Below are 26,541 nucleotides of genomic sequence, written 5' to 3'. Positions count from 1 at the left end.
TTCAAAACTGCATTTTTTTATTAAGTGACCCAAACAAGACACTTCTTCTCGTAGAATGATTTAGTAATCTGAAAGGTCCAATATTATAATGAGAACGAGGAAGAAGAAGAAATGTTGGTTGAGTGTGATGCACTTTGAGTAATCCAAAGTAATATTTCTGTCTGCTGCCATTTCATGCAGTCCTGCAGAACGTATGGACTTGGAAAAAATTCATTTAAAAACAAACACCCGAAAATTGAAAAAAAAAAAACAACAAAAAACAAAAAAAAACTATCTAAATAGAAATAATGTGTTTAATCCAAAATTACACTTAAAATACTTATAATGCCAAGGAATATTTGCAGTATTACACTATTAAACACTCCTTTGAAGGAGCGGTGGCTGAGCGGTAAAGCACTTGTCTTTTGAACCAGGAGTCCCGGGTTCTAATCATAATAAAGACTGGGAGTTTTAATTTTCGGGATCTTTAGGGCGCCTCTGAGTCCACCATACTCTAATGGGTACCTAACATTAGTTAGGAAAAAGTAAAGGCGATTGGTCGATGTGCTAGCCACATTACTTCCCGTTAGCCGTGGGCCGTATAAACAGATGAACTTTTCATCATCTGCCACACAGATCACAAGGTCTGAAAGAGATAACTTTACTTTTACATCTATACTAACTCTTAGAACATAGTACATTCACAAATAAGAAAGTATTTTTTTCCCAAACAAATTACCTTGATTGATTTCCGTTATTTTTAAAAAGTAATCTTGTCCTGGAAAGATTTTACCAAAAACATTGTCTCGGACATAAACACCACACAGTAACTCACCGAGTTCCATGTCTTTTCTTAAAACATACGTTATATGTAGATTACCTAAATAGGAAGAAAAAGCACAGACATCTATGCTATAAAGCAGAAATAGTGCGTAAGTGCGTATGTATGTAATGTATGTATGTAATGTATGTAGTGTATGTAATGTATGTATGTATGTAATATATGTAATGTATGTAATGTATGTAATGTATGTAATGTATGTAATGTTTATTTAATGTATGTAATGTATGTCATGTAACGTCATGTAATGTCATTAATGTATGTAATGTCATTAATGTATGTAATGTAATATATTTAATGTAGTATAATGCAAAGTATGTAATGTAATGTATGTAATGTATGTAATATAAAATTCCAGATCTTCCAACTTTTGTGTGAGAGTCCATTGGATTCCTTTCCCTGCATTAGAGTAGGCTTCTTTTGTGACCCAATCCAATACTAGAAGGAACAGAAGTGGTAAAACATCCCTGTTTGATTCCTTTTGTGACTGGAAATTCTTCTGACAGCTTGCCACAGTGGGTTACTTGGAAGGTGAAACCATTATAAAGGTTCTTGATTAGGGTTATTACTCTCTGTGCTCTCTGATCACTACTAATCACCACAATTGTTTCAACAACGGCCACTCCGTCATAGTTGTCTTCCGTTCCTTCGATAAGCGTCGATCCCCACATTTAATGTCCGCTCTCTAAATTTCCCCAAATACTTAATTCGGACTATGCAGGCAGACACTCATATCCTCCGCCAACAATTTTTTCATCATTCGATCGTTTCCCTTGTTCATTATCACCAAGCAAAGGAATCTCCACATTTCCATACGACAAAGTTCCTCCGCCAACGTTTAAGGGAAAAAGCTCATTTCTGCATAAATTCTAGACCTAAAATGCAGTCATCATTTATGTTTTGCAATTTAAAAAAAAACATGCACAAATTATTATTATAGCTTTTATATAGCGCTACTTTCATGCTTATAGCATGCTCAGAGCGCTTTTGGTCCAATCTCATTTGTGGACCAGGTGGGGGGGGGGAGGGGGTATCTAGGAGTTGGTTTTCCATGCTGCCTTTAGGCGCTCAATAAATACAACTCTGCCCGACTCGGGTGTCGAACCTAGATCCCCCTTCTAGGTAGCCAAGCCAAGTTCAAGCGCACGACCATGCTTCCCACAAATGACTGACATCCGAGTTCAAGTCCTCTAAGTCCGGCAGTTTTTGAATGAGCATCAGTTCTCCACTGACTGTAAAAGCTCACATTTGTAGTATTATTGCTGTTTGCGACATTTGGCCGAATGACTGAACGTTAAGTACCAGTACCAGCTTGCCTTGGATGTGGCAAAATATGCAGGTCACAGTTAGGGCTGCGCAGCCACGGGAAATACTGTATCCTTATTAATCTTCGGACTCGAAGACAAGCCTTATTATTATTATTATATTTTTAAAATAATAATTATTAACCTTATGCATACATTCAAAATTAATAGCACATTACATTGTAATAAAGAGAAACTAAAAAAGATTGCTTCTTCTAACACAATTTAATAGATTGGCAACATGATAAGAAAATAATTTTGGCCTAATTTGAGCTACAAATGTGTATAAATGACAATACTTTCCCCTCGCAATTAAAGATTAATAATTCCATGGTCATTTGTCATACAAACTAGACAAACATCTAGCTAGATCTAGACCTAGATTTAGATCCAAATATAGATTCAAGATCTTAGTCTAGGTCTAAAACTAGACCTAAGCCTATATATAGAAAAAATTTTAATCTGTTACTCTAAGTAGTTGTTTTTTTTTTTTAACTTAAAACTAAAAAGAAGTTCGTATCAAAACTCTTTATTCAAAACAACATTTGAATCAGTATTTTATTCAAAGAATTATTCAATAAATGGATAATATATTTTATAATGATCCATTGAAACTTTTACCATTGTGACCTTAGATGCAAATGTTTTGTACCTATGCACGAATCTATGAATGAAGCTTAATTTATTAATGAAGAAGTCCATGACCTTTTATAAATAAGTTACTTCCCCTGAAGTTTTTTAAAATTGAAATGTGGTGTAATTTTCTGAAAAATCTGCTTGCATATGTAATTTTAAAAATTAGATGGTTTACTTTGAGAAAAGAAAAAAGTAGCCGTTGCATCAGAACTTTAAATGATCTAAAATAGTATGATTTCTGATTTTCATTTTCTCTTCTAGTTTCTGAGATCTAAACAAAGCGTACGGACAGACAGACAGACAGGCCACTCAAAACTAATAGCGTCATGTCCCCTTTCGTGGGCCAAAAAAAGCTACATTTATCTCTATAAAAGAAATAAACTTTTCAACAAATCTAGTAAACCCGTTTTTGCAATCTACTTTTATTTTCACAAAGAAAGAAATAAACTCAAAAGGATAAGACTAGTCAAGTTTAAAATAGATCTAAATCCAATCCACTAGTTTAGTCCTACACAAACTAAGGCTCACGGGCTAGGAAAAAATGCAGCTATTATAGTAATAATACAAACCATATTTGTCAATAAACATCCTTTCATTTGAAAAAATTGGTTTGCTTTTCGGGCCTGCCATCCAATAAAAGATAACATACTTTCGATCAACTATCACATGTTGACAAGGAACCTTCGTGTATCTATATTCGCTAATAACTATATTTTTACTCTCTTCCAAAATTGAATCCACTCCTGCTCATAAAAAGAAAAATAAAAAAAAAATGTGTTAATAAATAAAAAATTAAAAAAAAGTAAAATACAAAAATAAAAAAAAAACATACAAAAATATATTAGTTATATTATTAGCCGTAAGAAATATGAGACAACAGGAGAGTGGCCTGTTGTAAACTGTGCTATAATAGCTTGCTAAGGCCTGGACAGTCTCCACCACGGGGAAGTGCGGTCAGGTAGCCTAATGCGCTCGCAAACTCAGTGGGCTTTTCGGGACTTGAACTACCACTCAAAACACTTTACCATTTCTATTTTGTGGATTATAGCTAGAGCATAATGAAAACTCACAGCCTTTTCCTCGGTGGGTGGTGCTAACTCTCCCTGTTGGGCTAAAATAGTGATGCCCAAACTACGGCCCGCGGGCCATATCCGGCCCGCGACATGGCTTTATCCGGCCCGCCTAAACATAGGCACAAAGTGAAAAAAAAAAAAAAAAGAGGTTGAAAAATTTTAGATACGTTAGGACTCTAACTTTGTCTTGGATAGATTTGATTCTAATCTAGTGTATTCTAATTTTCATATTATATTTTTGTAATGAACACGATGTATATTTGTTTCGGTGACAAGTCTTGACAGTTGCTTTAGGTTCTTGGATAATTCCGCTGCTGTCTTGAGCTTGTGATGTTCTTAACATCTTGTGTGTAACACAGGGCATCAAGTCTGCATCAGTTTTGGTAATGTTCTTTTGGTATCAAAGAGAATGGTCCTTACCATTGAATATTTGTTGATTAAAGTTAGGGTTAGGGTTAGGGGCCGTAGAAACGAAAACTAGATTTTGAACATAGAAACTTCCGGGAAAAGTGGACACATCTTTGCTTTCGTGGAACATGATTTGTACAGAAGACAGACTCATTTGTAAAACAAAACATTTTTTTTTAAAGCGATGCATGTAATTGATTTCTTCTCCTTGTTGTATGAAGAAACTTTTCATTTTTCTGAAAATTAAGTGTTACGGACGATCACAATTTTTACATGCACTTTATTGAGTAGACAAACGTTTCACTAATAAAACAAATGAAACCGATGTTACATAATAGCCATACGTGTGTACATAGGCCAAATAGTGCTACGGGTTTCTAATAAAAACTATTTATATTTAAAATGGTTTATTCTCTATTTTTTTTTTTTGTATCTATTCGATGATGTAGCCCGCGACATGAGTGTCGGAAAAGAAACTGGCCCGCCGGCCGAAAATGGTTGGGCATCACTGGGCTAAAAAGCTTGCAATGGTGTTGCCAATTGTATCCACTAATTTAGATCAGTCATATAATTAAATGTGTAAAAGATCTAGATTAACAATAATTAGACATTTTTACCAGATTTTTTTATGAAGCGCAAGTGACTGGGGATGAAGTGAATGGGGATGAAGTGACTGGGGATGATTTGACTGGGAACATCTGTATTGTCATCTAATATTCTAATGTTTATAATTAATGTTTGTGTTCACTAAGCCTTTGAAAAGGACTAATTCAATTTATAATAATAATAATAAGGGTTGTCTTGAAGTCCGAGGATTAGTGAGGAATGTAGTATTTCCTGTGACTGCGCAGCCCCAGCTGTGATCTGCATATTTTGCCACATCCAGGGCAAGCATTACGATTGTCCGCAAGTCCGAGGATTAGTGAGGAATGTAGTATTTCCTGTGACTGCGCAGCCCCAGCTGTGACCTGCATATTTTGCCACATCCAGGGCAAGCATTACGATTGTCCGCAAGTCCGAGGATTAGTGAGGAATGTAGTATTTCCTGTGACTGCGCAGCCCCAGCTGTGACCTGCATATTTTGCCACATCCAGGGCAAGCATTACGATTGTCCGCAAGTCCGAGGATTAGTGAGGAATGTAGTATTTCCTGTGACTGCGCAGCCCCAGCTGTGACCTGCATATTTTGCCACATCCAGGGCAAGCATTACGATTGTCCGCAAGTCCGAGAATTAGTGAGGAATGTAGTATTTCCTGTGACTGCGCAGCCCCAGCTGTGACCTGCATATTTTGCCACATCCAGGGCAAGCCTTACAATTGTCCACAAGTGGTCAATTTAGATTTTTACTTACGCCGTCTGCGTTTGTCCTTGGCAGCAGATTTTCTTTTGGTCTCAAATGTGTATCATACAGCCTTCGGAAGTTACATTCAGCTGTCTTGTTCTAAGGCCGCATGCAACCAGGAGCTCTCTTCTATGTCAGCTAAGGAAAGTTGACGCCTAAGCTGGTCTATGAAGCGTTTCTGTGGGGCGCCTCTGTTACGTCGACCACCTTTTAGCTCACCAAAAAAGACTGCTTTTGGCATACGTTCATCTCCCATACAGGATACGTGCCCTGCCCAGTGCAACTGTCAGACCATAAGAAGTCCCTCTATACTGTCCATGCCGGCGTTCTCAAGGACATCCGCAGTTTGTAGTGTGGTCTTGCCACCGTATGTTCATGATGGAGCGCAAGCATCTTTGTTGAAAGCGCTCAAGAAGTCTTAATTTGTTTTATGTATAGTGTCCATGTCTCAGAGCTATATAGAAGTTTTGAGAGAACCACCGCCTGGTAGTCATTGATTTTTGTAGGCAGTTGGAGTGACTTGTTCCGCCAAACTCTCGCCTGAAGACGTCCAAAAGCGCTACTAGCCCTGGCCAGACGGTTATCAACTTCCCTTGAAAGTGAGGCGTCATTTGACACTATTCTACCTAGATATGTGAAGTGGTCTAAAACCTTAAGGGGCTGTCCGCTTACGGCGCTCCTTGGGGCTGAGTATGTTTTATTTGGTGACTTCTGGGACATGACTTCTGTCTTCCCGAAATTTATAAATAAACCCCAAGGCGCAATCATCGTCGTAGAAAAGTATATAGTATCATGTTAATTAAGATTTAAGTTTACACTCAGCAATAAGCAAACAACAACCATTACACTTTATTATATTAAACGAGTGCATCTTTGCGCGTCATATCAACATCCCTTTTTTCTTAAAAAAACATTTCGGGGAATATCATAAACAAAAAAAAAATAAAACAAAAACAAAACAAACATAAGCAAGATAACATACATATATACGCTTCAATGAATATGAAACATAACTCATTTAAAAATCAACATTTAATAGTTCATTAAAATTTATAGTCATTGAATCTTTTCGGTTGATCCCTTGGTCGCAGGGAATGATTAGTTCTTTGTATTTTCCAAACTTTGTTTGTAAAACCCAATGTGGTGATCTTGATTTCTATTGTCCTGTCAGCTGTCATCAGTATCGGGCAATATATCTTGTTGTTAAGTTTCTCTGTTCAGGGATCTTCTTCTTCCTACCACTATAATAATATTAACATAATTGAAAGTCCCTTTAGTGCTAGATTTAACCTCTCTGAAAATTTTCTAAATCACTTTAAAACCAAATGGTAATCGCTTCCATTTGTATCTAACAAAATTGTCATTGTCAGATTAGATGACACTGTGTCTAGCCTGACATTCCAGAAAACTTCTTGCACATCCACTTTGATGAATATCTTGACCTTATTCAAATCTGCCAATATGTCATCTAAAAATACAAGATTATAGAATTCCCTTACTAAAACTTTATTCAGGGCTTGTGGATCTATGCAAATCCTACTATTGCCCTTAGCTTTTTCCACAATTGCCATCTGACTTACCCACTCTGTAGGCTCTATCACTGGTTCTATAATTCCTCTCTGCACTAGGGTCTTTAACTCCTTATCTCTTTCTCTTGTTAAGCAATAGGGATCTTTTTACACGGCAGAACCTTGGGCTTAATGTTGCTATCAATCTTTAAAGACACTATATGTCACTCAAATCACCAGTAACTTTGGACCTTAGTCTTCTTTATAGTTATTCACTACTAATGCAATGAACCTATCTATATTAATGTTGATTAGTTTCATGAGCAAGAAGACATGCTAGATTGTTTGGTACCACTAAATATTCCTTCTGAAATGTTTTCTTAGGTTACTTATATCTCTTCGTTAGAGTGAGTTTCCGTATGGGAATAATTTCAGTCTTATTTCACATGAGTAGTCTTTTTTTTTATAGCTTTTATATAGCGCTACTTTCATGCTTATAGCATGCTCAGAGCGCTTTTGGTCCAATCTCATTTGTGGACCGTTGGGGGGGGGGGTTAGGGGGTATCTAGGAGTTGGTTTTCCGTGCTGCCTTTAGGCGCTCAGTAAACACAACTCTGCCCGAGTCGGGTGTCGAACCTCGAGCCCCTTCTAGGTAGCTAAGCCAAGCCAAGTTCAAGCGCACTTGATGGTATTGACCTCTCGACCACGCTTCCCAATCTTTGCACTGCTTCATCTATCTGATTCTTATTGACGTATCTCTCCTGTATGGTATTTACATCATCTTCACTATCCACTTGAAATCTTAGACGATGACCATTCACTGTTAGACTACTATCTTGTAACAATTTCATTCTGAGGCATTCATGTCTAACACCAAGAACTACTTTGTCTCTAATCAAGCTATCTTCCAGGCGTTCAAACCTACACGTTTTCGCAAGTCTTCTCAGATTTGTAATGTACTTTTCAATGTCCTTGCTTTCTTGCTGTTCACGAGTATTGAAAACATAGCGCTCATAAGTTTTATTCGTTTTTTCAATGCAAAAACTTTCAAATTTGTTCACTATTTCTTTCATTTTTTTTTCTCCATTTCAAGACCTTCATATATGTCCATCGCTTTTGTCCACTCTGACCTCCTCTGATTCTTCGCCAATTTATTGGCTTACTCAGAGTTTCACCAGCTCTGGTTAAACTTTTGCCAATTAGCGGCCATGTTACCTTCTACCTCGAGCAGCTCGGGTACAGGAAGGACAATTCTAGCTGCCATTGCACGGCGTAGCCCTTTTAATTGTTGCCTATTTATTATTGCAAACAATAAACCTTTATATACTGATTAATGATTACCTCTGATCATTAATACACCGCTGCCGACATGTTAATTATGATCTAGGCTGATAGTCAGCAATAAGCAAACAACAACCATTAGTGTCATGGAGGAGAACAACACATTACTATCTTGAACGAGTGCACTTTTGCGTACCATATCAACAACATCACTTCAGTCAAGTACAATTTCTTTCCCTTGTTCGAGATAGCAAACACAACAACAATTTACCAACAGTTAATTGTATACATTTTTTTTATTCATTTTTATCTTTTCAGGTAAAAGAAATAATTGTGCAAAATTTCTGATTTATCAGGGATTTGGTGTGAGAGAAATAAAATGTTCAAACTTTTTAGCAGATATACATAAATGTTAAATAGTATTGTGAAAAGTACTTTCATTTGATTTGTTATTATAAAGAGTGCTTTCGGTTTCTACTCTTACTAAAAGATAAAGTCTATTTTAATTCATTTTTACAATACCTCTATTGCACTCATAACTTCATAAAACCTGGTGGGCTCAAAAGTGTAAAACCTGGACGCAGATCTTGAAAACGGCTCTAATGGTTTACTAGAAATTTTACTGTTGCTGTTTATCGCTCAGAAAAGACTTAATAGCTCGTTGGCAACACTAGGAAAACTGTAATATGACCTTTAAAAATTAACTAACTGGATATTACACGCGGCTGGCGAACCCTAGTTTGTGTATTAATAATCTAGTGGATTGGATATAGAATTTTGGGGATGTAATCTCTATAGCCCCTTTTTGGGGATGTAATCTCTGTTGCCCCATTTTTGAAATGTATTCTCTGTTGTCCCTTTTTGGTTATGTAATATATGTTGTCTGTTTTAGGGAATGTAATCTCTGCTGTCCTTATTTGGGGATGTAATCTCTGTTGTCCCTTTTTTTGAAATGTATTCTCTGTTGTCCCTTTTTGGTTATGTAATATATGTTGTCTGTTTTAGGGAATGTAATCTCTGTTGTCCTTATTTGGGGATGTAATCTCTGCTGTCCTTATTTGGGGATGTAATCTCTGTTGTCCCTTTTTTTGAAATGTATTCTCTGTTGTCCCTTTTTGGTTATGTAATATATGTTGTCTGTTTTAGGGAATGTAATCTCTGTTGTCCTTATTTGGGGATGTAATCTCTGTTGTCCCATTTTTTGAAATGTATTCTCTGTTGTCCCTTTTTGGTTATGTAATATATGTTGTCTGTTTTAGGGAATGTAATCTCTGTTGTCCTTATTTGGGGATGTAATCTCTGTTGTCCTTATTTGGGGATGTAATCTCTGTTGTCCTTATTTGGGGATGTAATCTCTGTTGTCCTTATTTGGGGATGTAATCTCTGTTGTCCTTATTTGGGGATGTAATCTCTGTTGTCCTTATTTGGGGATGTAATCTCTGCTGTCCTTATTTGGGGATGTAATCTCTGTTGTCCTTATTTGGGGATGTAATCTCTGTTGTCCTTATTTGGGGATGTAATCTCTGTTGTCCTTATTTGGGGATGTAATCTCTGTTGTCCTTATTTGGGGATGTAATCTCTGCTGTCCTTATTTGGGGATGTAATCTCTGTTGTCCTTATTTGGGGATGTAATCTCTGCTGTCCTTATTTGGGGATGTAATCTCTGTTGTCCCGTTTTTTGAAATGTATTCTCTGTTGTCCCTTTTTGGTTATGTAATATATGTTGTCTGTTTTAGGGGATGTAATCTCTGCTGTCCTTATTTGGGGATGTAATCTCTGTTGTCCCGTTTTTTGAAATGTATTCTCTGTTGTCCCTTTTTGGTTATGTAATATATGTTGTCTGTTTTAGGGAATGTAATGTCTGCTGTCCTTATTTGGGGATGTAATCTCTGTTGTCCTTATTTGGGGATGTAATCTCTGTTGTCCTTATTTGGGGATGTAATCTCTGTTGTCCTTATTTGGGGATGTAATCTCTGTTGTCCTTATTTGGGGATGTAATCTCTGCTGTCCTTATTTGGGGATGTAATCTCTGTTGTCCTTATTTGGGGATGTAATCTCTGCTGTCCTTATTTGGGGATGTAATCTCTGCTGTCCTTGTTTGGGGATGTAATCTCTGCTGTCCTTATTTGGGGATGTAATCTCTGCCGTCCTTATTTGGGGATGTAATCTCTGTTGTCCTTATTTGGGGATGTAATCTCTGTTGTCCTTATTTGGGGATGTAATCTCTGTTGTCCCATTTTTTGAAATGTATTCTCTGTTGTCCCTTTTTGGTTATGTAATATATGTTGTCTGTTTTAGGGAATGTAATCTCTGCTGTCCTTATTTGGGGATGTAATCTCTGTTGTCCTTATTTGGGGATGTAATCTCTGTTGTCCTTATTTGGGGATGTAATCTCTGTTGTCCTGTTTTGGGAATGTAATCTCTGTTGTCCTTATTTGGGGATGTAATCTCTGTTGTCCTGTTTTGGGAATGTAATCTGTGTTTTTAGTGAAATTTAACGTGATGTTTCTGGAAAAAGGGGGTGGTTTGGGAAATGGGGGGGGGGGGGGCAATAAAGTTCCGTGTACCGGGCGCCAGCTGGCCCAATTGGCCTCTGCTAGGACCTCTCTGTATGTTGTACGTGCCGCCATACATGTGGAAGTGTGTGCATTTTATTTTTATCGTTTGTGTTGTCCCAGATCCCGACAAGAAAATATCTTTGGCTTTACTCACGTATCATCTTGACTATCATTGGAGGAGAAATACTGACAGCAAAAGATTGACCCCTTGAACCGTTAAAAAAATTTGTTGCGTAGCATCTGTACTCTCCTTCCTCAGCCTTGGAGACTCTTTTAAAAGTCAGGACACCGGTGATGGAATCAAAGGAGACATAACTACTTAAAGTATTGTTGCCACCTATCTCCCCTTTCTTCCATGAGTATCTGAAATAGAAGTCAACAATACAAATAACATATTGTATTATTTAACGTTTCTTAAACAATGGGGTTCGCCCATTTCCTTAAAAGAGCTAGAGACATGTAGTGGTGGGTGTTAAGATAATGAATTAATTTCTTAAAGTTAAAAATATATAAAAAAAAATAAATAAATAAATAAATGGTATTTGGTAAACAAAAACGAGAATGTTTTGATTTTCTAAAATTAAAATTGTTGTTATAAAATGCAGTCCAAAGTTTTTACCATCACCATTTTTCCAAAAATAATAGGACTAAATGGAATGGAAATGAACATTAATTAAATAAATCGCTACAGAACTATGACATACATTGCCCTTCAAGTTACTGGCCACCTCTGATGAAGTAATATTTTTAATGAACAAAATTGTTTTTTAAACCTATGGAAACACAACGTAAAGCTAAACTTTTTTTCACATGTAAAAAGAAAAAAAAGAAGGAAATGTAAAACTGATTTAGTTAAATTTTTTTTTTACTATACAGTGGCAAAGGCAAAACAAATGGATAAAAAAAAAGAGAATTTCTAGAGGAAAAAAAGGATTATTACTTACTGTGGTTTAGGTAAACCTGTAGCATTACATGTTATCCTAAAAGTTGCGGATTCTTCCTTGAGTAATTTTGAAGAAGCAGAAGGATTATAAATATCTGGTGGACTCAGTGCCTCTGAAACTCACGAAAACATAATTCAATTGAATAAAGTAGAGATGTAATGTCTAATCTGCTTCTCAATAAATTGTACTGTTCAGCAAATAGGTTGCGTGTTTCTGTACGCGCCAGATAAACAACCAACAGGCGTATGAAGTCTAACTGTTTAATGCCCAACAGGAGCAGTCTAGTCTCAGTCATTATCAAGTGCGATGTTACCTCTATGAAAGCCTGAACTGTCTCTTTAATCAAGTTACAGTCTCGCTATGGATTAATGTCGTCACTATCAGTCACCTAAAGCGCGTATCTACAATAGTTCAACTAATATTACGCGTTCAAGATTTCATCATGTTTTGCCTTGGTTAACAATTATTCTCAAGCATTTTCTTAACGCTCAGAAATATCTCTTTTATGTCATATCATTGGAGGTCTCTTCAAGTTTGGATTTGATATCCTTATTTCTAACTTATCAACTTCAGTTTCATATGGTTGCAACGTTCATTACACATCAATTATATCTGCATTATATTTTGAGATTGTATGAAATCAATGAGCTTTTCGCTTTTATTCATAAAAAGACTGTTGTTCAAATTATTGTGTTTGAATGAAATGAATTCCTATATGGTTTAGTGCGGCACGTATAACTGCAAGCTTCGTATGGCTGGTGAAATTAAATTATCATAACCTCCGACACATTTAGTTGTAAGGGCCTTGCTAAACGTAAATGATTTTGAAAATCATTTAATATCCATGTAAACATTTTTTTTTAAATATCCTAATGATGCTGAACAAATGTGACATTGATTGTTACGTACAAAGCAATAAAACAAAGTACTTTTGCTGAGTAATAGATTTGTAACTAAAGCTTTTTTGTATTGAATTATTAAAAAAAATAGTCTTCTGAATTAAGATTTTCATACCAATTACTAATAATATTATTTGTATATATATATATATATATATATATAGGGTGGATGCATTTACCATTATCCACCATATTCGGCTATACGATAATTAGCCGGAAGGTAATTACACCGTAGTATCAACATTTATATTAATATGTATATCAACATAAAAAAATAGTGTGCTTAATTACCATCTGCAAGGCAATTATTTGAGTACAATAGAAGGTTGAGAAGAATAACTGTGTATGGAAACATCACATAGAAGTTTTTCAACTAAATTTCTGTTGCCATTTCTTGTCTTATGTTAGTAGTTAATACAGTTTCTGAAACAAATAAATAAACAGCAATGCAATTTTACAGGATGAAAACGGCTTGTTTACTTATATATATATAAAATCTGGCTTTCATTTGAAGTAACGATTACGGACGAATTCAACATAATCGGTATATTATAAGGATCGCAAAGTCCAATGAGAATGTTTCAGATGTGGCCTAAGACTTTCGCAAGTTTTTCTTTTTTTTTTCTTCTTGTGTAATGCATAAAACTTAAAATAGATCAGACTTATTTTCTCATTCATCATCATCATCCTCTTTCCTTTGGGTTCAGACACGTCGCTCTCCACGGTCTCTTCCTGTCCTCTCGGCTTCATTTAGTATACTGTATGTTCTTTTTGGTCTTTCTCTACGTCTTATTCCCTCTGGTTTCCACTAATTAGTAGTTACTAATTCTTTTACTGCCATTTGATGATAGCTGTTGCAAATATTTATGATTTCAAACATTTTACTTGTTTAAGCCTATATATATATTTCTGTGTTGAAATCATCATCAAATTTCTATTTCTAACTCTGGCTTTACTTCAATTGTTAAAGATAGACTATATCACGAAATATATATATATATATATATATATATATATAAACCCAAAGAATCATTTATAATGTAGTTCAATCCGTAAAATGTATGAAGAAGAAAAAAAAGTAATTTCAATATTTAGTTATCCGAGCTTTACCAACTAGGAGAAAGGTATTTTAGATATAAAACTGTGTTCGACATGAAATCTCTTCATGCAACCAGCAATAGATTTGTTAACTCCAGGAGAAATAATTGTGTAAGCACAGAAAGCAGGAGATATCCCCTCAACGGGACTACGCTCGATACCATCTGGTGGAGTTGGTTTTTTTTAGCGCTTCCCCATTCACCATTGCTTAAATTGCTTAAATTAAGGATCCATCTGCTGCCTCTTAAATACTGCACACAACTTAAAAACAAAATTTTTAGAGAAAAAATAGCGACACTTGTCCTTAGAGTATTGTTGGCAGTAAACTAGGATTTAAATCAATTGCGTAATTTTAGTTTTTTCTATGTTTATCTATATTAGGGGCCTTAGAGCTCGTTTCGCCGTACGCCTCCAATTATCTAAAGCCGGCCCTGTTTCTGGAATTTAAAAAAAACAACAACTTTGAAATTCTATACGAAATACTATCTAAACGGAATAGCTTAAAGAACATTATAATGTAATATTTGATTCCAAACATATTAAAATTATATATGCAAATACAAACACAAAACTGTGTTAAAATTTTGTTTTTAAGTCTCTTTTTTTTCATTACAGTCTTGAAACCCTGACGAAACCAATCGTCCTCCCTGATTCTAGGTGGTGACCCCGTTGTTGTTTATATTGTTGGTGGGGGGGGGGGTGCCACCGGTAAATATCTGAGAAGCGATGATTCATATCATTTGTGTAGGTCTACAATATTAAGACTATGTCGAATCTAGATCTAAGTAGATTCTTATTATAGATCTAGAACAGGTATAGACTACTTTTTTAAGTTACACCAATCATCAGACATAATGATTGTAGGCTACTGATGTCCGATCATTCTAGCATCTTGCTTTCTACTAAATGCCTAATATAGTAGTCTTAACTATATTTCTAGATAATAATAAGGCTTGTCTTATAGTTTGGTAATTTAAATATAATATTACTAGAATAGACGATATTGTCCAAAGATCTAAAATTCTATAGGCCCCTATGACTCTAGACTATAGTGAGTAATAGTGAGTTCTATAAGATTTTAGTGCTAGATCAGTCATGTAATGTAATTGATGGACAATGATGGAAGACTTAGTTGTTGTTTTTTTTCTGCATGTTTCAATGGTCTAGATCTAGATGATATAGATTAACTGATTAAGTAGATCTAGTAGATCTAGTCTTCGTCTAGAGACTAGATCTAGTAGTGGATCTACTAATCTAGGTCTAGTTCTATAATATATGATGTAAACCTAAGTGCATCGGAAGTAAATATTTTTGATTATTAAATTGTTGACTAGATCTAGGTCTAGTATACAAAGAATCTAGATCTAGATACAGTTTTTAGATACATATTTACATGTTTCAATATTTTCTTATGTGTTGTAGCTTTCTTTAATATCTTTCTCTAGTAGCTAAAAAAGACGTCATCATTTTATTTGGGGAAACATTGGGATTCGCATTTTTCGGTTTAAACTTTTTTTTAATGGAAAAGAATATTTTATTCCCAAAATGGATATAAGGATATTACTGTAATATTGTATGGCCTCCTCCAATTGCAAAAACAACTATGGATCAACTCATGGAAATGAGATGAATGCCTGGGCACTACATGTGGTTGGAACGATGTCGCCCACACATCAGCCCCCGCCTCTCCAAGCAGCTGATGTATCCAAAGGAACGGCAAAAACTGATACAGTTTGGGGTCAGCGGCGTCACAGGATGTGCCATTGTGTAGGTTTGAGTGCTGCAAACTGCCTAATGGTGGCCTGCTCCTGATTTTTTTCTCAGGGTCGACTCCCGAAGCCCCTTCCCTGATTGGGTATAGCTGCAATACAGCATAGGTTTGAATTCAGAGTTTTCAGTCTTCTGGGTGGGTAACCCCTCCTGCCCGACAATCACTGGTTTAGGTACCAGTTACTCGCCTTCGCTCCTTCTCCTGTTAGGGAAACAGTTCTTCCACACTCAATATCTAAGCCATGTAATATTACATAAACATCAACACTCGATCCAAAAGTGAACCGTTATAGATGTATTATCTTTGTGATAGTCAATGTCAATAGATAAAATGTTACTAGATAAAATGATACTAGATAAAATGTTACTAGATAAAATGTTACTAGATAAAATGTTACTAGACAAAATGTTACTAGATAAAATGTTACTAGATAAAATGTTACTAGATAAAATGTTACTAGATAAAATGATACTAGATAAAATGTTACTAGATAAAATGTTACTAGATAAAATGATACTAGATAAAATGATACTAGATAAAATGTTACTAGATAAAATGTTACTAGATAAAATGATACTAGATAAAATGTTACTAGATAAAATGTTACTAGATAAAATGTTACTAGATAAAATGTTACTAGATAAAATGATACTAGATAAAATGTTACTAGATAAAATGTTACTAGATAAAATGTTACTAGATAAAATGATACTAGATAAAATGTTACTAGATAAAATGATACTAGATAAAATGATACTAGATAAAATGTTACTAGATAAAATGTTACTAGATAAAATGTTACTAGATAAAATGTTACTAGATAAAATGTTACTAGATAAAATGTTACTAGATAAAATGTTACTAGATAAAATGTTACTAGATAAAATGTTACTAGATAAAATGTTACTAGATAAAATGCTGTCAACATAGCAGGAATTTACGCCTCGACTGAGATTTATTTTTATTCATTGAACAAAATTATTTGGCTCTTTTTTATTACCGAGCAGACATAGAATCTCGTGGCTGGCTCAAGACAAAATTGGTCTCCCCCACCTCATTATGTGGATGTAATCAAATGGGACATCAAAGCAATGGACATAAATGCTTACTAATGGAAAGACATAGTCTTAGACCGCACTAAGACTAAGACTGCTTTATTGATCCTTACGGAAATTTGTTGTGATTACAAGGACTCTTTTCTCATATAAAGACAACACAAAAGAAACATACACATAAATACAAGACACAACATAAAGAGTTCATTCAGCGACTACACACAGGCATCTTGGTGCTTTTCATGTTCCCTGACCAACGAGTGGCGTTGATAGAGTCTGACCGCAAAAAAGCATTGGCATCTGCTTTGGAAGAAAAGCGTTCCAAAAGAAAAAATGGCTGGCTCCTCTACCACCAAAGTGAATGTCACCTTAATCTGGGGTACATGTTGACGGAACGTCTCTTGAGACCTATAATTTGTCGGGGTGGGGAGACCATGCCAATTTTATGGTCTCAGGCAGGAGTTTGACCTTTCGTAGTTGGTATATTTAACATTTCTCAGTATTGAAGATTAATACTTCCTAGCCCAGATCTCACATGGAATGATGGTGGATTGCAGCGGGCAGGGTTCGAAACCAGGATTATCGAAATATGCCCAAAGCACATACCAACAGATAGAAAAGACTGCGTTTTGAACAAAATCTAGGGACATATCTCAAGTGCCTAAACCCTCCCAAAAACGAGCCAAAATCATATAATTCTTTTCTACAAAGCATATGCCTCATATGGGCGTTTGAGACATCTCTAAATTTCCCTTCATATAGTGCACTGGTGACTCTGCTCCCAAGAAGATATAAAAATAAAAATGTAACAAAATTAGTTCTAAGAGGTACATAACCCATATTTACAATTTCCCATATTTTGTTATTGGTTCTCTCCCTTTGACCATTCATCAAATTACACACAGACACAGACACTTTATGAGGGCTGTTTATTTGGCGCTATTTGTATTTTTTTTTTTTGCTACATTTTTGAAGAAGATGGCGGTTTCTATTGACTAATTAAATTTCTAATCAAAACCACTCTCCAACCTCATAAGGTGTAACACGTAACTCCGTACTTGCAAGTGTCCTTATCATGGGCGGACTGGCTATATGGGCAAACGGGCAAATGCCCGGTGGGCCGGGACCAAATGGGCCGGTCTGGTCGCGACCAAAGAAAAAAAAAATCAATGCAGACAACTTTTAAAAAAAAGTGACAGCAAGACACAAAGGTCCGAACACATTTTCTAGTTTTTTTTTAAATTCTTATTACAATTAATTTTGTTTGAAATTCAACAAGAATAAAATTTTAAGAATTACACTATACACTGTACGTGTTATCATTTGTAAAACGTTAGACCGTACTTTCTGCTATGCACGAGCGGCATGGCCTTCGACACTACTTTGATGTCTTCAAGACTGTCTTTGGCCTGATCATTTTGCTGGTCGGCATGGGCCTTTGATGGCACTCCTATTTTTGTTTTGCTCCTTCCCTCACCCGTTTTTTTATTGTTCCAGTGAAAGTTAACGAAAAAGAGGGATATGAGAGGTTAAGTTAGAAAACATTGATATAATGCGGCAAAGGGGGAGACAATTAGCTCTTTAACAAAACTTAATAGAAGTTAACTTAAACACATACACACATAAACACAGCCGAAAAATTGCAAATTTGCTTACATATTCATAGCTCAATATGGGTATAACCGTATAAAGTTCTACTTTCTGCGATTTGAAAAGAAAAAAGTAAGTTTGTTGTTGTTTATTTGTAATAACATAGATCTAGATCTAAAAATACTACACATAAATCTAGATCGAAATCAAGATTTGTACAGTTATGATTAATGGCAAATTTATGCTTAGTATATAGTCATTAATAATGAAAATTATTACAATAATTATAATAATTTATATACCATAGCGCTGTCACATCCAATATTTAATGCAGATTTAGAATCATTTATATTATTAATATCATATTCATATACAAATCGCGTTTTTGAGAATGTACTAGGACGAAGCAAAAGCTTTTCACATTAAGTAAGTACTTCTCTAACCGTTCTGCTTTCTCTTATCTTTTAAAGGAATATATATAAATAGTTCGTCCATCGTAGTTCGATTATGACCACTTTGTCATCCAGGGGGCTGAGGGCTTTGCACTGGGGTTTTATGTCTCCTCGTGTGGCTGGTGAGACTTATGTGAGCCCGGAATGTTCGGCCGCACACTGGGCAGGTTATTCCAGCTGGAGCTAGTGTCATTGGCCTTGCTTTTCTTCTCTGGCGTTTTTCTTCTGCCAGCTTTGTTCTCTTTTCCTCAGCAACATGTGCGCCAGTTTTCACAGCGCGACGTCATGATGTTCTGTCATGTGCCTCTGTCTCCCAGGTGGTTGGTTCTGTGCTGAACGCCTTCAGAGAAGCTTTGAGGGTGTCCCTGAAGCGATTTTACTAGACAACTGTCAGGACTGAGTTCTGGTCAGCCTGGGTCTCCTGTTTACTGTAGAGGAGAAGGGGGGCAATCCAGGTTGTTGGTTTCAAAACTGTTATTGTTTTGGGTTGTGTTTTATTTTGGTGAGATGTTTTGAAAAACATAATGTAACTCATGATAAGGGGTGTGTTTTTTGTTCCTAGTGCTGGACGGTTGGTTTTTTGGATATATAGTCTAAGTGTAGGGACTCTTAACTATTTTTGCTGTATGAGAGTGAAAATAATGGAATTAAAGATGTTTATATGTCGGTAAAGTGGCATTCTGAATCTTATTTTATCGTTGTATGTGTCATTATGATATTATCCAGGACTTGGGTACATTTAGCATGAAAATGAGTCTTTGACATTTTGGGGGCCTGTCCAAAACAACTACATGCGATGGATGCATCAATCTCCAGTGAAGTATCTGCTGTATCCAGACAGCATATATCTCTGAGTACTGCAACCTGAGGTATCTACTGCACCCAGACAACGCATATCTCTGAGTACTGCAACCTGAAGTATCTACTGCACCCAGACAACGCATATCTCTGAGTACAGTAACCTGAAGTATCTGCTGCACCCAGACAATGCATATCTCTGAGTGCAGTAACCTGAAGTATCTGCTGCACCCAGACAACGCATATCTCTGAGTACAGTAACCTGAAGTATCTGCTGCACCCAGACAACGCATATCTCTGAGTACAGTAACCTGAAGTATCTGCTGCACCCAGACAGCGCATATCTGAGTACAGTAACCTGAAGTATCTGCTGCACCCAGACAGAGCATATCTCCAAGTGTGTACTAATGAAAGAGTTCAAGTCCATAAGGAGCGGAAACTCGTCGTCTGTATTTTAGGCTGTTACTATCTAATAATAATGATTTAACATGCCGAATGTGTTCACTATTAGCAAGTAATAGTAGCACCCCTTCGTACGTCTAAACATAAGTGTATATGCATGGCCAATTTCGTTCCTTATAATTGGATTACCAATACGCTCATTCCTTAGATTATACTGAAGAAGCTGCTGCTGGATCTCATACTTATATGAATTTAACTTTTGTGGTACATTCTATTTGGATTATACTGAAGAAGCTACTGCTGGATATAATACTTATATGAATTTAACTTTTGTGATACATTCCAAGTACCGATACCGCGCGTAGGTATAAAGCCATGTTGGGATTACCTGTTGGATTATCTACCTGAAATAGACTAAGAGAAATCACATTATTGGATAACCTTGGACAATTGTCTTTAACCTGTTGGAGTACCAGTTGAACAACATAAGTAGGAACAGAGGTATTAGTATTATTTTAATTTTGCTTTAATTTTTTTTGTATGTATATCATTTTGTGAGGTAATATTGTAATAAAGGACACTGCTCTAGGAAAATGTCAGAGTTTATACCTCGTCCATTTGAGGAGATAGTAGCCCAGGCTCAGATGTTGGGGTTTAAGGGCAAAACGTTAAAGAAATTTATAGAGGCCCAACAGAAAATTGACTCAGATAGACTGACAAGGGAAGCGGAGGAGAGAAGACATATAAGAGAGATGGAGGACAAACAACTAGCAAGACAACATGAAATGGATAAGAAAGACATGACAGTTAACGACAACCCACAACAGAATAAACAGTTAGACAAAAACCTAAAATGCATGACAGACAACGAGGACTTGTTATTCTACTTAGAACTGTTCGAAACGACTGCTACTGCTAACGACATACCCAAGACAAGATGGCCACTTGTCCTCACTCACAAGTTAAATGAAAAACTAAAATTGTTTATGATACAAACAAAACTGATACATAACACTGACTATGATTTTGTTAAGGGGGAGCTCCTAAAACAAGCCCAACTCACAGAAGAAGCCTGTCGAACACTGTGGCATGAACTTTCCCCAAAGACGGACGATATGAAAGATTTTTATGTCCATTTGAAAAGGACATTTGACAACTGGCTTAAAACATCACAAACCCCAATGACAGTAGACGGTATAATTGACCTTATAATGAGAGACAGACTTTACAGTGTGCTATCTTCTGAGGCCCTGAAAGATATTTTGCTACGAAAGCCTACTTCAGCCCAAGAGGTCTTAGACTGTATTGATCAATTTAGAGATGCCACGAAAGGCTCCACACATATTGTAAAGGGAAGTAACAAAGTAACTAGTAACGATATCCCATATGTAGCTTTTGGTGCCACTGGTCAATCTAACAGTCGTCGCCCGAATAATATAAACACAGAGGGTACACAAGTGATATGCTATAGATGTGGAAAGGGCGGACACATTGCTCGATGGTGTCGGGTAAAGATAAATGAGAATAGAGGGCCAACACAGCAATGACTAAGAGTATTACCAGAAAGGGGGCAACAAGTGGGATTATTTGCATGTCACACTGATACATATAATTTTCTAGATTATAAAGATAAATCAGTTGGTGGATTGAAAATAGTTGAGGGATTTTTAGGAGATCGAAGGGTATCTGTCCTACGAGATACAGGGGCGAGCATAATTGGGGTCCGAGAAAGTTTGATAGAAGAAAGTCAGAAGATAGATGGGTTTTTCACTTTAAAATTAATAGATGGACAAACTTTTCAGTATCCACTTGCTTGGATAGACATTGATACTCCATTTTTAAAAGGAGTCTTTGTAGCGGCCATGTTCAAGGACCCAATAGCAGATATTATTATTGGAAATGTTGATCAGGCTAAAGCATTTTTATATGGGAATGCTGTTACTAGGGCCATGGCGAAAGCAGAAGACAATAGGGTCAAATCGGAAGATAATGACAGGATTGGTCTAAGTAAGTGGATGGAATTGGACAGTGATTTTAGAGAGGATCAAAGAAATGATAGTTCGTTAGTTAGATTATGGGAAAAGGCGAAAGCAGGAACGGTGGAAGATAAGAAAAAGGGATTGGTATCATTTATAGTGGAAGAAGGTCTACTTTACAAAGAATTTGAGAGAAAAGATACCCCTGGGGTAATAGAACGACAACTTGTAATCCCTACGAATAGACGTGAACTAATATTAGAAATAGCACACTCTACACCTTTAGCTGGACATATGTCTATAAATAGAACCAGATATCGGGTATATTCGCATTTCTTTTGGCCTGGGGTAGATAAAGATATAAAAACATACATTAAATGTTGTGACCTTTGTCAAAGAGGTAGACACCCAGGAAAAGCTGGAAAGGTAGAACTAGGGCGCATGAATATTATTTCCACTCCATTTGCTAAAGTTGCTATTGATATCATCGGACCACTCCAAATGACAGATCGGAAGAATAGATTCATTTTAACGTTGGTTGATTTGGCAACAAGATGGCCGGAAGCTGTACCACTACCTAATACAACAACACCAGTAGTAATAGAAGCTCTAAGTGCTATTTTTTCTAGAATAGGATTCCCGGAACAGATACTCTCAGACAATGGATCTCAATTCAGATCCGAATTATACAAAGAAATATGTCAGTTTTTTAAAATAAAGATTGTTAAATCAACACCATTTCACGCCATGTCAAATGGGGGCGTAGAACGCTTTAACGGGACTTTGAAGTGCATGCTGAGAAAGACGGCCGAAGCAGAACCTAAGAATTGGGATAGAGCTATAAACGCACTTCTGTTTGCGTACAGAGAGGTACCAAATGAGTCTACTAACATTTCCCCTTATGAAATGTTGTATGGAAGGAAAGTCAGGGGGCCTATGTCAATTCTAAAAGATCTTTTTACTAATCAACAGGTAGAACCAGAAATAAAGAATGTGTTTGACTATTTATTAGACCTAAAAAGTAGGCTGGCTGTGGCTTGTCAAATAGCTCAGAATAATAGCTCAAAACGTAAGGAAAATTATAAAAGGTATTATGATAGAAATAGCAAAGAAAAAGATATTCAAACAGGTGATTCTGTGCTTTTACTGAAACCACAGAGACAGAATAAGTTAGCCTTGCACTGGGAGGGGCCTTATAAAGTAGAAAAAAGAATTAACAAGTTTAATGTAAAAATAAAGAAAGGCAATCGAGTAAAAATCCTTCATGTTAACAGATTAGTAAAATATCATGAAAAAAACAACACGGAATGTACGGGTAAGGAAAATAGTGATCTACAACTCTCGGGAAGTGCGTCTCATGTCTTGTATGGGGGTCAAGGGGAAGAATTATTACATGCGTGCATAGCGTCCCTTGTAACCGACCAGGAAGATGATAACCAAGAGGATGAAGTTACTGAGTTACCTACTCTTGAGAGTACAAATTCCAGGGAACATATTAGTATCAATACTGAATTAACCGAATTCCAAAGAGAACAGATTCAGACGCTAGTTGAGAAGTATAAAGATATAATTACTGATATACCGGGTAAAGCGAAGGTTAAATCATTCAACATTGAGCTCACAACAGAAAAGCCTATTACACTGAGGCCATACGCAGTTCCTATTCATATGAGAGATGTCTTAGACAAGGAGATAGAGAACATGATTCAAATGGACATTATTGAAGAGTCTCAATCGCCCTATGCATTTCCTGTCGTTTTGGTTAAGAAAAAAGATTCAACAGTACGTACTTGCATAGATTTTCGGAAATTAAACGCGGTTACCAAATTTGACGCGGAGGCTATTCCAGACCAAGAAGATCTTTTCCTACAACTTAATAGTGCCAAATTTTTTACAAAGATAGATCTAACAAAAGGCTTCTGGCAAATACCAATAGAAGAGAATAGTAGGAAGTACACTGCATTCAGGGTACCAAGTGGTCACTTTCAATTTAAATATCTACCGTTTGGTCTGATTAATTCTCCTAGTTTTTTTAATCGGACTATTAGGACCATTCTTAAAGGACTGGAAAATGTTGTGTTTTATTTTGATGACATTTGTGTATTCGGGCATGACTGGTCATCACACTTAATAGCACTAGAGAAAGTGTTGTCCAGGCTAAAAGAATATGGGTTTACTATCAAGCCAAGCAAACTTGAAATCGCGTATCCTAAAATAACTTTCTTGGGTAATATTGTAGGTGAAGGAAACATATACCCAGAACCCAATAATAGAGACAAGGTATTAAATATAACAGCACCAAAAACGAAAAAAGAGGTTCGATGTTTGCTAGGTATTGCTAATTTTTATAGCAGATTTATACCAGCGTTCGCGGAAATAGTATTTCCAATTACTGGATTGTTAAAAAAAGGGACACCGACGAGGGTCAATTGGACTCCAGAATGTGACCGGGCATTAAGAAAAATTCAAATGTGCATGACACGGGATCCTATACTGAAATTACCAGACGTTAATAGACCATTTATTGTGCAAACAGACGCGTCGGACATAGCCATATCATGTTGCCTTTTGCAGGAAGTAAAAGGAATATTCCATCCTGTTAAGTTCTTGAGCAGAAAACTGTTGCCCAGAGAACAACGGTATTCTGTAATAGAGAGAGAATGCCTTGCCATTGTTTGGGGGGTGCAACGCTTGTCCAGATATTTATATGGCGCTAAATTCACAATTCAGTGTGACCATAGACCACTGGCCTTTTTGAAGAGCGCAACATATGGGAATAATAGAATTTGTCGTTGGGCTCTATTATTACAATCATTTAACTTTAATGTAGAACATCTAAAGGGCAAACTAAATGTAATTGCTGACTTTCTATCTAGACTAACAGAATAGACCAACATGACATTGATTACAGATAACTGACATTTAATATTTATTCATTTCAAAGTTATTTGTTTGCTAGGATTGGGGATATGTAATTAACCGCCTTCTACAAAAGGTAGAATATATGTTTGCACAATATTTTTTGTTTACATGTTGATATGTATATATATATATATAAATATAATTATAATTGCTTAGTATGTTGTATATAACATTTACATTTCGGAAAATATGCTTGTTCACTGACTATTTTTTTTGTTTACATATAATTATTATTGCCTAGCAGGTTGTGTATAGTATTGACATTTCATGTGGATACATCTTTTTTTTTTTGTGGGTTTTTTTTTTACAAACTGTAGGCTATGTTTTAGTACCAAGATTACTTTTATTTGCATGTTGATATATGTACGTTTGGAAAATCTCTTTATCGGAAGTTTGTCTGTTTTAAACGAACCCAGAAACAGACAAAAATTAGAGGGGGGAGAAATGTCAGGACTGAGTTCTGGTCAGCCTGGGTCTCCTGTTTACTGTAGAGGAGAAGGGGGGCAATCCAGGTTGTTGGTTTCAAAACTGTTATTGTTTTGGGTTGTGTTTTATTTTGGTGAGATGTTTTGAAAAACATAATGTAACTCATGATAAGGGGTGTGTTTTTTGTTCCTAGTGCTGGACGGTTGGTTTTTTGGATATATAGTCTAAGTGTAGGGACTCTAACTATTTTTGCTGTATGAGAGTGAAAATAATGGAATTAAAGATGTTTATATGTCGGTAAAGTGGCATTCTGAATCTTATTTTATCGTTGTATGTGTCATTATGATATTATCCAGGACTTGGGTACATTTAGCATGAAAATGAGTCTTTGACAACAACCTTGCGAGCGCTTTCTTCGCTTAGTTGGCCATTCAAGAGTCGTTTAGGGATGCGGTGGTCTTCCATTCTGCATACGTGTCATGCCCATCGCAGCTGGGACTGCATCAGGATTGTGTGGACGCTTTGCAGACCCGCTCTTTGAAGGACTTCATTATCTAGTATTTTGTCTTGCCATTTGACGTTCAGTATTTTTCATAGACATGTCATGTGGTAGTGATTCAGTTTCTTTGCATGCTAACTGTACACTATCCATGTTTCTGAGTCATAGAGCAATGTAGGGAGGACGACGGCTCGATAGACCCCTAGTTTTGTATTTGTGGTGATACCACTTTAAAGGAATGGGTTGCCTGAGTCAGCCAGGAAAACCAATGACTTAGCATATTTTAAGTCACAGATCAACATTCATGACTAGATTGACACGTGAAATGCGTAGGACCTAATTATTTTTATTTTTTATTGAAGAAACGTCTGTAATCTATAAGTAATACCAAAAAGTTTGAAACTCATTAAGGCTGCTATTGTAGTGTTTATAGTTTTCAGACTACATACATGTATAAATAGAATACATTGTTAGCCTACGAAAGCATACATCCAGTTTTCGATGCGTTATCACACTTTATATATTTTGAATAGATTTAGGCTTACACCTATGATAAAACACATGGGCGTAGCCGAGAGGGGAGGGGTTCAAACCATCACCGGCCTCAGATCTCATTGTCTGAAAGGGAAACTTTACTTACCACCCTAGTGCAGCCAACTTAAGCAAACTACAGTCACCAAATTTCATGAGCGTAGCCAAAAGGGGTTTTGTGGTTTCCACCCCCCCCCCCAATACAAAACTAAAGCATTTTACCTTTTTCTACCAGTCGCTGGACTGCA

General features: G+C 36.3%; 1 protein-coding gene across 2 annotated transcripts in view; it reads right to left on the bottom strand.

Moving 5' to 3' along the window:
• Window positions 1-15,353, bottom strand: part of LOC106067089 (neurofascin-like) — a 63,047-nt gene extending 47,694 nt beyond the window's left edge. For both annotated transcript variants that reach the window (XM_056016030.1, XM_056016031.1), the window contains exons 1-6: window positions 15,265-15,353; window positions 13,065-13,196; window positions 11,875-11,986; window positions 11,085-11,293; window positions 3,330-3,503; window positions 719-859 (exon numbers count right to left, since the gene is read on the bottom strand). In XM_056016030.1, coding sequence (XP_055872005.1) covers window positions 719-859; window positions 3,330-3,503; window positions 11,085-11,293; window positions 11,875-11,986; window positions 13,065-13,128 — 700 coding nt within the window. In that variant the 5' untranslated portion in view covers window positions 13,129-13,196; window positions 15,265-15,353. The remainder of the gene's footprint in view (window positions 1-718; window positions 860-3,329; window positions 3,504-11,084; window positions 11,294-11,874; window positions 11,987-13,064; window positions 13,197-15,264) is intronic.
• Between the last annotated feature and the right edge of the window lie 11,188 nt (window positions 15,354-26,541).

This window comes from Biomphalaria glabrata, chromosome 17, assembly GCF_947242115.1.
Source record: "Biomphalaria glabrata chromosome 17, xgBioGlab47.1, whole genome shotgun sequence".
NCBI classification, from domain to species: Eukaryota; Metazoa; Mollusca; class Gastropoda; family Planorbidae; genus Biomphalaria; species Biomphalaria glabrata.
This window is presented reverse-complemented; position numbering and strand designations above follow the sequence as displayed.